The sequence below is a fragment of the Symphalangus syndactylus genome, chromosome 20, assembly GCF_028878055.3.
Source record: "Symphalangus syndactylus isolate Jambi chromosome 20, NHGRI_mSymSyn1-v2.1_pri, whole genome shotgun sequence".
Lineage (NCBI taxonomy): Eukaryota > Metazoa > Chordata > Mammalia > Primates > Hylobatidae > Symphalangus > Symphalangus syndactylus.
In genome coordinates, this window is record NC_072442.2 from 43617800 (window position 1) to 43629083 (window position 11284).

At 54.0% G+C, this 11284-nt stretch overlaps 1 protein-coding gene across 2 annotated transcripts; it reads right to left on the reverse strand.

The window, feature by feature from the left end:
• Positions 1-149: 149 nt before the first annotated feature.
• Positions 150-8571, reverse strand: VAT1 (vesicle amine transport 1). Of its 2 annotated transcripts, none has more exons than XM_055256910.2 (6): positions 8046-8571; positions 4737-4944; positions 4181-4351; positions 3986-4075; positions 1849-2090; positions 150-1686 (listed from the first exon to the last, which is right to left on the reverse strand). In XM_055256910.2, the coding sequence occupies exons 1-6, from the start codon at positions 8454-8456 to the stop codon at positions 1603-1605; spliced, it is 1206 nt and encodes a 401-aa protein (XP_055112885.1). In that variant the 5' UTR covers positions 8457-8571; the 3' UTR covers positions 150-1602. The 2 variants fall into 2 exon arrangements, with proteins under 2 accessions (XP_055112885.1, XP_055112886.1); XM_055256911.2 differs by lacking the exon at positions 8046-8571 and adding an exon at positions 6045-7672.
• Positions 8572-11284: the final 2713 nt, after the last annotated feature.

Consider the following 11284-nt stretch of genomic DNA (forward strand, 5'->3'; position numbering starts at 1 on the left):
GATGTTCTTCCTCATTTCATTCATGAAACGAAACGTGATTTGGGCATGGAAAGAGGCAGGGGGCAGGAAGCAGCCCGGATCTTCTGCTGGCAGCGCTGGCCTTCCAGGAGCTCACCTTCCCTCCACTCTCAGAGGCAACAAGCAGGACCCAGGGTTTGGCTTTTTATTGACACAAACACAAAGGCAGCTGTGGTAATGGGGTGGTGGGGTACACAAAAGCAGAAATCGCACTTCACACATTTAGGCCTCATTTAGACAATGAGGAGGCTGAGCCTGTCCCTCCACCTCCCATTGCAATGGTTGGGGCCATAACCCTCCCTATTCCTAGCTCAGTGAGTAGAGGGAGCGACCTCCCTACCCAGGAAGTCCCCATTTTGGTCGCAGTGGCCCAGGTCCTGACCATCCCACTCTGTACTTCCCTGCTCCATCTCCCCACCCATGTAAACAAAGTTTTGGGCTGAGTTTGATAAGCTGCCTCTCTGCTTTGAGAAGGCAGTGGGGCCTCCCCTAACTGCAAGGGGAATGTGCTTGGGTTTTTACTTTGGTCCCAGTACAAGAAACAGACAGCACTGCCTTTCAGAGCTCTGGCTAGTAAATGCCACACGTATCTGCAAGGCTGAGGAAGCTTCCCCGCCTTTCTCCTCAACCACCATAGAGACAGGACATGGCACAGACCACGATGAGGGCACCTGTTTTTGCCCTGCCCCCACCAGGAGGCTCAGGGCTGCCCCACCCAATGGCACATACACAGATTTTTGGCAGTGTTGTGGGACTGGGGAGGAGCGAAACCCCAGCTCCACCAGAACAAGGAAGGCACTGGGGAGTACAGGGGAGGAGAAGGAGGTGGGAGACAGGATCCTCCCTCCCCGCTGCCACACACACACAAGCACAGGTTTTCATTGCTAAGGCACTGAGAACAAATCCAGAGAACTCAGTGAAGGGTGGGGGCTCTGTATCCTTCCCAGAGTTGTGACCTAGGGGAGTAGGTCTGTTTCCCACCCTGTTGGAAGAGGCAGCCTTGGTTAAGAATGGCAGAAAACCTGGAGATGGAAGAAGCCCAATTGTGCTTAAGAAGTTGGGGACAGAGGACGAGATTGGGAACTGGTCAAGCCCAGAGGTGGGCGCTGGTCGGCCCAGGCTGAAGGGACACTAGGGAGAGACAGGTACATGCTGGACTCACAGAGATTGGCCCCATATCCTGAGCTGACGTTTCAATTCTTTGGGGAGGTGGCGGGGCAGGGACGGGAGGGAAGATGAGGCAGAGGTGAAAGCACATGGAACACAACAGAGGGGACTGGCTAACCTTGGCACAAAAGCAGCACAGCAGGCCCGGGGAAAGGGTGGGGGCAGGAAGCAGCCGGCCTCCCTCTGACCCTCCCTGTCCCCTTGGCAGTTCCCAGACATCCAAATGGTCACTTCCCAACCTCTTCAGAGGTCAGGAAGCGGGGAGGGGCAGGGGAGAGCGGTCATCACCACAGAGACCTTCGGGGGAGGGAGGGCAGAGCATTATGACAGAGGCTGAAATGCAAGTCTGGTGGCCAACAGAACGTAGCTTCCCAGCTTCTCCCTTCGCTGGTCTCTAGGGTCTCACAGCCACTCGCCCTAGTTCTCCTTCTCTGGCCCTGGAACCAGGAGGACCTTGCCCACATTCTTCTTCTCCTGCATCTGTTTCATGGCATCAGCCACCTGGGGAGGAAGAAAAGATGCGGCTCCCAGTGCTATCCAACCCTCATCCAACAAGAGCCAGTGCGATGCAGGCAGCCCTCCTCTTCCCCAGGAATCTGCCCCTTGGGACCCCAGCCTTCATGAGTCCTACCCAAGCCCTCCCTGCAAAGTCCTCACATTCACCTTCTCGAAGGGCCAGACTGAGTCAATGTGGGGCTTGATGTGGCCCTGGTTGTACAGAGCCAGGAGGCGGGCCACCACACCACTGACCAGCTCCACCTCACCATCCAGGTATCCCAGGTGGAAGCCACACACAGCCCGGTTGGCCTGCAGCAGCTGCAGAGCTGTCACGCTGAATTGATTCCACCATGTCCGGGCCAGGGCCATCAGGTTCCGTTTGGGGCCCGTCAGCAGGTTGGCCATTCCTGAAGGACAAGGTGACATGGCCTGTGAACGCCCCCAGGCACATCCCTGTGTGTCTGCATCTGTGCTCTCTGTTCCCTGTGATCCCCTTGCAATTCTCCACACCAGTGCCAGGGAGTGATTGGATAATTCTCAAACTGCTGGTTACCAGGCCCAAACCAACCCTGGCTGACTTTAAATTGCCCTAGGGGCTGGGTGCTATGGCTCACACCCGTAATCCCAGCACTCTGGGAAGCCAAGGTGGGAGGATCACTTGAGGTCAGGAGTTCGAGTCCAGCCTGCCCAAAATGGTGAAACCTTGTCTCTACTAAAAAATACAAAAATTCGCCAGGTGTTGGCCGGGTGCGGTGGCTCACGCCTGTAATCCCAGCACTTTGGGAGGCCGTGGTGGGCAGATCACCGGACGTCAGGAGTTCGAGACCAGCCTGACCAACATGGAGAAACCCCGTCTCTACTGAAAATACAAAATTAGCTGGGCATGGTGGTACATGCCTGCAATCCCAGCTACTCAGGAAGGCTGAAGCAGGAGAATCGCTTGAACCCGGGAGGCGGAGGTTGCAGTGAGCCGAGATCACGCCACTGCACTTCAGCCTGGGCAAAAAGAGCGAAACTCCATCTCAAAAAAAATAAAACAAAACAAACAAACCCACAACAATACAAAACTTAGCCAGGTATGGTGGCGCGTGCCCGTAGTCCCAGCTACTTGGGAGGCTGAGGCAGAAGAATTGCTTGAATCCGGGAGGTGGAGGTTGCAGTGAGCCGAGATCGTGTCACTGCACTCCAGCCTGGGTGACAGAGCCAGACTCTGTCTCAAGAAAATGAAAAAAAAAAAAGCCAGGCGTGGAGATGGGCACCTGTAATTCCAGCTACTCAGGAGCCTGAGGCAGAACTGCTTGAACGAGGGAGGTGGATGCTGCAGAGAGCCGAGGTTGCGCCACTGCACTCCAGGATGGGTGACAGAGTGATACTCTGTCTCATAAAAAAAAAAAAAAAAAAAAAAAAAAAAATCGCTCTAATCTTTATGTATTTGCTTGTTTGTTCATTTGTTTGAGTCAGGGTATCGCTCTGTTGCCCAGGCTGGAGTACAGTGTCACCACACCTGGCTAATTTTTGTATTTTTTGTGGAGATGAGGTTACAACATGTTGCCCAGGCTGGTCTCGAATTTCTAGGCTCAAGCCATCCACCTGCCCTGGCCTTCCAAAGTGCTGGGATTACAGGCATGAGCCACCGTGCCTGGCTTATTTTGTTGTATGAAATACTTTTTTAAATGAAAATGCACCCTGCCTAAGATGCTCAGGGAGGTAGGACAGAAAGAAGGCAGGCTGGTTGTTCAAGAATAATCCCCAAACAAGAATGTAGAATTTGGCCAGGCGTGGTGGCTCATGCCTATAATCCCAGCACTTTGAGAGGCTGAGGTGGCTGGATCACCTGAGATCAGGAGTTCAAGACCAGCCTGGCCAACATGGTGAAACATCGCCTCTACTAAAAATACAAAAATTAGTTGGGCATGGTGGCAGGCACCTGTAATTCTAGCTACTCGGGAGGGTGAAGCAGGAGAATCGCTTGAACCCAGGAGGCAGAGGTTGCACTGACCGAGATGACGCCATTGCACTCCAGCCTGGGGGACAAGAACGAAACTCCGTCTCAAAAAAAAAAAAAAGAATGTAGAATTTACTATCACTCATATGAAAAGTTGTGACAGAGAATGAAAAGAGCTAGTACCCAGGACTCAGCAATCTGAATGCAGCATACAGGACCATTCCTAACCCTGATCGTCTACAGAGCACCTGAGTCCCTACCCCTTCTTCATTCAAAAGCCCTGGCCTCTATATCCCACCCCTTAGACCCTCCCTCCTGCCCTCACATGCTCTCTCCATCCCTGGCCCACTAACTCACCATAGGTGACGACTTTGCCCATGGGTTTCAGGAGGTTGTAGCCCTTGGCAGTATCTGACCCACCCAGAGGGTCCATGACAATGTCCACTCCTGTCATAGAGTAGGGGAACCCAAGAACAACATTAGGATCCACAGATCTGGAGCTCCCCTCCCTGTCCTGTGCTTCCCTACCCCCTCCCATATTATGCCCCCCACCTTTAGGGGAAATCTTCTTGATCTCATCCACGTAGTCAGTCGTGTGATAGTCGATGGGATGTGTGACCCCATTCTCCTTCAGTGCCTCATGCTTGCTGGCCGAGGCCGTTCCGAACACCGTCACATTCTCCACTGTACGGCACAGCTGCACGGCAGCCATACCCACACCCCCTGCAGCAAGACACCCATAAGCAGGGGATATGGAGCTGCCCTGGCCCCCAACCACTCCATTCTAGCCTCCCAGGGACTCAGCCCGTCACCTTCATTTTGCCTAGGCTCATTTTAGGGCCATGTCTAATTTCCATGACCGAGAAGTGGTGGGGAGGGTAGCTAGAGAGGCGGGGGTGTGGGGTGAGGGCACATTGCTAAGGATAGCACACCAGACTAGACCTGGTGCCTGAATGTTACCACGGCAACTACACAGCAGAGGCCTCTGGGAGCCACGGGCCAAGGCAGCCTGGTGTTGCCATGACAACAACCCAGACAGGCTGCAGAGAAGGGGCCTGGAAGGAAATCTGGGTGGGGTAAGGAGTGATAAAGTGAGGGGACCTGTCACCTGCAGCCATGTGTACCAAGACGCTGTGGCCAGGCCGTAGGTTGCCGAAGTCAAAGAGGACCATGTAGGCTGTAATGTAATTGACGAGCAAGGCAGCAGCTTCCTCAAAGGTCATGGCCTCAGGCATCAGGAAGGTCTGGACCGAGGGCACAGTCACCTCTTCCTGCCACATCCCTGACCGGTTCAATACCATCACCCGGTCTCCTGCCTTGAAGAACAGAAGAGTATCATTCAGTCACTCATTTATTCACCCACAGGCTATTTACTGATTTTCCCCTAGGTACAAGGCCACCTTCTTCCAAATGAAGTAGCAGAAGAAGCAGCAATAGTCATGGTAATAATAATAATAACATCATCATCAACAACAATAACAACTCACCTTTACTGAGTGCTGACTGAGGGCCAAGCCCGATTTCAAGTGCTTTATATATAATGCTTAATTAACCCTTACATCAGTTCTTTGAGGCAGATACTATCCTTATCATCTTCTTACAGATCTTACATGTCACTATTGTGTAAGATCCCTGAATGCAAGAAGCTTACAGTTAGGGCAGCATGAAGTATTGTGGAAGAGATCAAACTGCTGTGGTTACAAAAGTGGTCTCGACTGTTTACTGACTGTGTGACTTCGGATGCATAAAAATTACTTAATCTTTTTGGGCTCCAGTTTTCTTATCTGTCAATTAGGGCAGTTATGAGGACCAAATGGAAAAAAAAAATTTTAGCACAATGTCTGGCACATAATAAGCACTTAATAATGTTAGCCAACAATAAAAAATAATAATAATAATATAATAGCAGCAAGGAAGTCACACAACCAACCAAAAGAAGACAGCACCGTGTGGTCAGGGCCATACCAAAGTGCAGGCAAAGTTCTCTGAGCGCTTACAGCAGGGTGTGGTCACCTCGGGAGAAGTGTGTTTGAGCCAGCACTGGGAGCCCAGAAAACACCTTCACTCAGAGATGGTGCAGGAGGGGCAACAGACAAGAAGGGCTACCCAGGCCTATGCAGCAGTAAAAGGCTTCCCCCCCACCCCCACGAGAGCCTCTGTGCAGGAGGGAAAGGGGACAAAGATAACAGAACCTTTCTCTCCAGCTTAGCAAGTGGGGTCAAGGGAAGGGCAGGGAAAAGGAGGGAGCGTCAGGAGAAAAGACCTCTCTGCGCTCTCTGAAGAGCATGAAGAGGGAGGAGTGGGTGCCATTCTGGGACAATCCGGGTCTGTCTTGATCCCTGCCAGGAATGATGGGAATTCTGCATATTAACAAGAGTTAGGGTCCATGGGGAAGGGGGATGGGACTCCCACTTACGCCCTTTTTCATGTCCTCAAGCCTCCACACTCCACTGAAGACGAGAACTGAGGGCATGCTGGGGTCTTTCCTTCCAAGTTCTGGCCTGAGATGAGGTCTGGAGAACAAGAACGGAAGCCCTCCACCCAGGGACTCAGGACTAGCAGATACAGAACAACCCAGGAGAGCTGCGAGGAGTGCATTGGTCATTTAGGGTCATGGCCAGTCCCAGATTTGACCCAGAACAAGTCTCACTTACCCTGGCTCATGCTAACCCTCAGGCCATCCAGATCAGGGCCATGACCCCTCCCCAGCCCAGACACCAGGAGGGAGGAGGAGGGAGAGAGAGAGGGAAGGGCCCTCCCCGAAGAATCCAGGCTCTTACATCAGATTCTAGCTCTGGACAGGATATCCTGTATTTACCAGGCGGAAAGTGTGTGGAGGGGAGGTGAGGTGGGTGGCCGTCAGCAGTAACATGAACTACAACTACCTCCCGAAAATATTCCTCTTAGACGCCTGCTCAAGAGTGGGATCATTTAGAAGTCAGTTTGAGGGTGGGGCCAGAGCTGAATTCAGAGGAAAGCCTTTAAGGAGAAGCTGTTTGCATACAGGATGAATCCAACAAACCTGGCTCCGGAATCTGGGGCTGGCAGGTCTGCAAGAGGCTGCATCTGAGGGGCCTCTCTTTGAGGGGTCTGATTTAAAAAGGAAACCCCTGGCCGGGCGCGGTGGCTTACGTCTGTAACCCCAGCACTTTGGGAGGCCGAGGTGGGCAGACCACCTGAGGTCGGGAGTTCGAGACCAGCCTGACCAACATGGAGTAACCCCATCTCCACTAAAATACAAAATTAGACAGGCATGGTGGCGCATGCCTGTAATCCCAGCTACTCGAGAGGCTGAGGCAGGAGAATCGCTTGAACCCGGGAGGCAGAGGTTGCGGTGAGCCAAGATCGCGCCATTGCACGCCAGCCTGGGCAACAAGAGCGAAACTCCGTCTAAAAAAAGAAAAAAAAAAGAAACCCCTAAACAAATGGCGTGCTGAGGCCTCACATCCCAGGTCTCTCAAAAAGCTGATCATTTTGAGCTCTCTGGTGTCCAGGGTTGTGGCCAAGATTAAGGATAAATGAGAAGGAGAAACAGGCCTGCAGACTTGGCCAACCAGTTCAAGGCGCCACACCTCTCCGTTCCAGTCCAAACCCCTGGCACCGGGGTTTCTGAAGTGGGGGTCCTCTGCAGGAGGAAGGCAGAGGTGGGTCCCCCCTTCCACTCCCCGCCCCAGGCATTCCCAAGGGCAGCCCCGGGTCGTGGCCCGATGGCTGAGTCACAGGAGGAGGAGATACTGCAGTCACGGGAGACACAGAGCCCAAGACAAAGATCGGGTGACCCAATCCCGCCTCCCCCACCCCAAAACCAGATCGGCGGTGTAAGGCTGGTGGCGGTGGGGTAGCAAAGGCTCTCTCCCCTCCGTGACGGGCGTGTCTCGTCTCTTTGGCCTTGCTTTGGGAGGGGCCGCCTCACACCCCCACAGACCACGGGGGCTGCATGTGACCAGGACTCTGGCACGGCCGCTGTGCCCCCGCCCAACCCCGACGACATAGGCCCTCAAGCTCCCTCGGCGAAAGGGGGCACTAACCGTCACTCACAGTCACAGACCACAATTACCCAGAGAGTGTTTGGTGGGTAGGGGTACAGGTGTGGTTTTAATGGGGGGGGTGGGGACGGTAGTGTCGTTGTGCGCATGCGCATAGGCGCCTTATTGTTTCCCCCCCAACAGCACAGCTTCTGGGCGGCGGCCACAACTAAAAATGGTTGGGGAAGGGGCGATAATTCCGTCTCCCCTCCCCACATAAATGCCATTCTCCAGGAGCCCCAAAACGCAAGTTCCTTGGCTACACTTTCCACGCTCGTGCACCCAGGTCCGCGCCAGTTTCTCCCGCCCTGCCACACCCCCGGCGCCCGCCCACTCGTGTCCCACTGCCCCGTGGCCTGCGCAGCCCTGCCCTGCCCTACGCAACCCCTCACCTTGCGGTCGCTGACTCCCTCGCCCACTGCGATCACAACGCCCGCGCCCTCCATGCCCGGAGTGACAGGCAGCGGCGGGAGACGGTCGTACAGCCCCTGCCTGGCCATGAGGTCTGCGAAGTTGAGCCCGCAGGCCCGCACACGCAGCGTCAGCTGGCCGGGCCCAGGGGCCGGGGGCGCTGCCGGCCGGCTCTGCAGCTTCACCTTGTCGTAGCCTCCAAAGCCGGTGAGCACTAGGCAGCGCAGCGGTGGCGGCGAGGCGGCGGCGGCGGCCCCTTCGGAGGCCGCGGGCTGCTGGGGGTCGCTCGCTGCCTCGGTTTTCGGAGGCGGCGAAGAGGCGTCTTCCCCCGCCCCTGCCTCGGCCGCCGCCACCACAGTGGCTACCTCGGTTACCTCTCTCTCGGCGGACATGGCTGGGACTCCCGACGAGAGCGCACAGCTGGACGGAGAGTGCACAGCTGGGGAAGGCGGGGCGGGTCGGGAAGAGCCGCGGCTGCGGGATCCAGCGGGAGAGGCGGGGCGCCGGGCGAGGCGGGGCCTCACGCTCAACCTTAAAGGGCCAGGGCCATAGTGGCGCAAGCTGGGAGAGCACGAAAAGGGGGCACCAGGAACGTCTGTGCTCTTGGGATCAAGCCGACTGTGATTTATTTATTCGTAGTAAACGTTATTCAAGTTAAAAACTATTTTAAGGGATAGGCCTGGCGCGGTGGCTCACGCCTGTAATCCCAGCACTTTGAGAGGCCGAGGCTGGTGGATCATTTGAGGTCAGGAGTTCAAGACCAGCCTGGCCAACATGGTGAAACCCCCGTCTTTACTAAAAATACAAAAATTAGCCGAGCGGTAGTGGCGCGCGCCTGTAATCTCAGCTACTTTGGAGGCTGAGGCAGGAGAATCGCTTGAGCCTGGGAGGCGGAGGTTACGGTGAGCTGAGATCGCGCCACTACACTCCAGTCTGGGCAACAGAGTAAGACCCTGTCTCAAAAAAAAAAAAAAAAAAAAAAAAAAAAAAAAAAAAAAAAAAAAAGGGCTGGGCGGCGTAGCTCACGCCTGTAATCCCAGCACTTTGGGAGGCCGAGGCGGGTGGATCACCTGAGGTCAGGAGTTCGAGACCAGCCTGACCAGTATGGTGAAACCCCTACTCTACTAAAACTACAAAAATTAGCCAGGCATGGTGGCAGGTGCCTATAGTCCCAGCTACTAGGGAGGCTGAGGCTGGAGAATTGCTTGAACCCAGGAGGCGGAGGTTGCAGTTAGCCAAGATCGTGCCACTGCACTCCAGCCTGGGCGACAGAGGGAGATTCCATCTCACAAAAGAAAAAAGAAAAAAAAAGGGGGGCCAGGCGCGGTGGCTCACGCCTGTAATCCCAGCACTTTGGGAGGCCTAGGTGGGCAGATTACGAGGTCAGGAGATTCACCTGCCTAACATGGTGAAACCCCGTCTCTACTAAAAAATACAAAAAATTAGCTGAGCGTGGTGGCAGGCGCCTGTAGTCCCAGCTACTTGGGAGGCTGAGGCAGGAGAATGGCGTGAACCTGGGAGGCAGAGCTTGCAGTGAGTCGAGATCGTGCCACTGCACTCCAGCCTGGGCGACAGAGCGAGACTCCGTCTCAAAAAAAAAAAAAAACAGTTAAGGAACAGTCCCAAAACTTGAATTTACATCAGATTTGGAGTTACTTACATCAAATTTGGAGTCAGCCACCTGTGGACTGAAGTCCAACTACATTGTGTCTCAGGCTCTGACTCTACCTTTATGTAACCCAGGCAGGGATGAGACTTAATTCACTGTGGTCTTGCAGTGGCAAAGTAGAAGCATGGAGACCAAGCCTTTAAAACTTTCTGACTTTGGTGTTAACGTTCTGTTCCTCGTTTTCCCTTCTGTGATATAGTGATGATGCTGCATGCTCTAGTTATATTTATATATATATATATATATATATTTTTTTTTTTTTTTTTTTTTTTTTTTTTTTTGAGACGGAGTCTCGCTCTGTTTGCCCAGGCTGGAGTGCAGTGGCGCGATCTCGGCTCACTGCAAGCTCCGCCTCCCGGGTTCACGCCATTCTCCTGCCTCAGCCTCTCCGAGTAGCTGGGACTACAGGCGCCCGCCACCACGCCCGGCTAGTTTTTTGTATTTTTAGTAGAGACGGGGTTTCACCGTGGTCTCGATCTCCTGACCTCGTGATCCGCCCGCCTCGGCCTCCCAAAGTGCTGGGATTACAAGCGTGAGCCACTGCGCCCGGCCTATATTTTTATTTTTATTTTTTTGATACAGGGTCTCACTCTGTCACCCAGGCTGAGCGAGGTGGCGCGATCACAGCTCCCTACAGCCTCAAACTCCCGGGTTCAAGCAATCCTCCCACCTCAGCCTCCTGAATAGCTGGGACCACAGGCATGTGTCACCACGCCCGGCTAATTTTATGTTTTACTGCTCTTTGCAGAGCAGGGCTACCCCATAGGCAGCGTGCCTAGAGTGGCCAAACCTAGCTAAGTTTTGATTTTTTTTTTTTCTAGAGACAGGGTCTCGCTAATGTTGCCCAGGATGGCCTCAAACTCCTGCACGCAAGCAAGCCTTGGCCTCCCAAAGTGCTGAGTTTACAGGCGTGAGCCACCGCGCCCGGCTTCTAGTTATCTTTACAGAATTATTTGCAGCATATATTATTGACTGTAATTGCCTTGATATAAAAAGCACTTTTTTTTTTTCTCGAAACTCTGTTGCCCAAGCTGGAGTGCAGTGAGGCAATCTCGGCTCACTGCCACCTCCACCTCCTGGGTTCAAGCGATTCTCCTGCCTCAGCCTCTTGAGTAGCTGGGACTACCGGCACGCGCCACCACGCCCGGCTACTTTTTGTATTTTTAGTGGAGACGGGGTTTCCCCATGTTGGCCAAGCTGGTCTCAAACTCCTGACCTCAGGTATCCACCCGCCTCGGCCTCCCGAAGTGCTGGGATTACAGGCGTGAGCCACCGTGCCTGGCCAAAAAAGCAGTTTTAAAAGGTAAAAGATGGCCGGGCACGGTGGCTCACGCCTGTAATCCCAGCACTTTGGAAGGCCAAGGCGGGTGGATACCTGAGGTCAGCAGTTTGAGACCAGCCTGGTGAAACCCCGTCTCTACTAAAAATACAAAAATTAGCTGGGCATGGTGATGCACGTCTATAATCCCAGCTACTTGGAAGGCTGAGGCAGGAGAAACGGTTGAACTCGGGAGGCAGAGGTTGCAGTGCGTCGAGATCGCGCCACTGCAC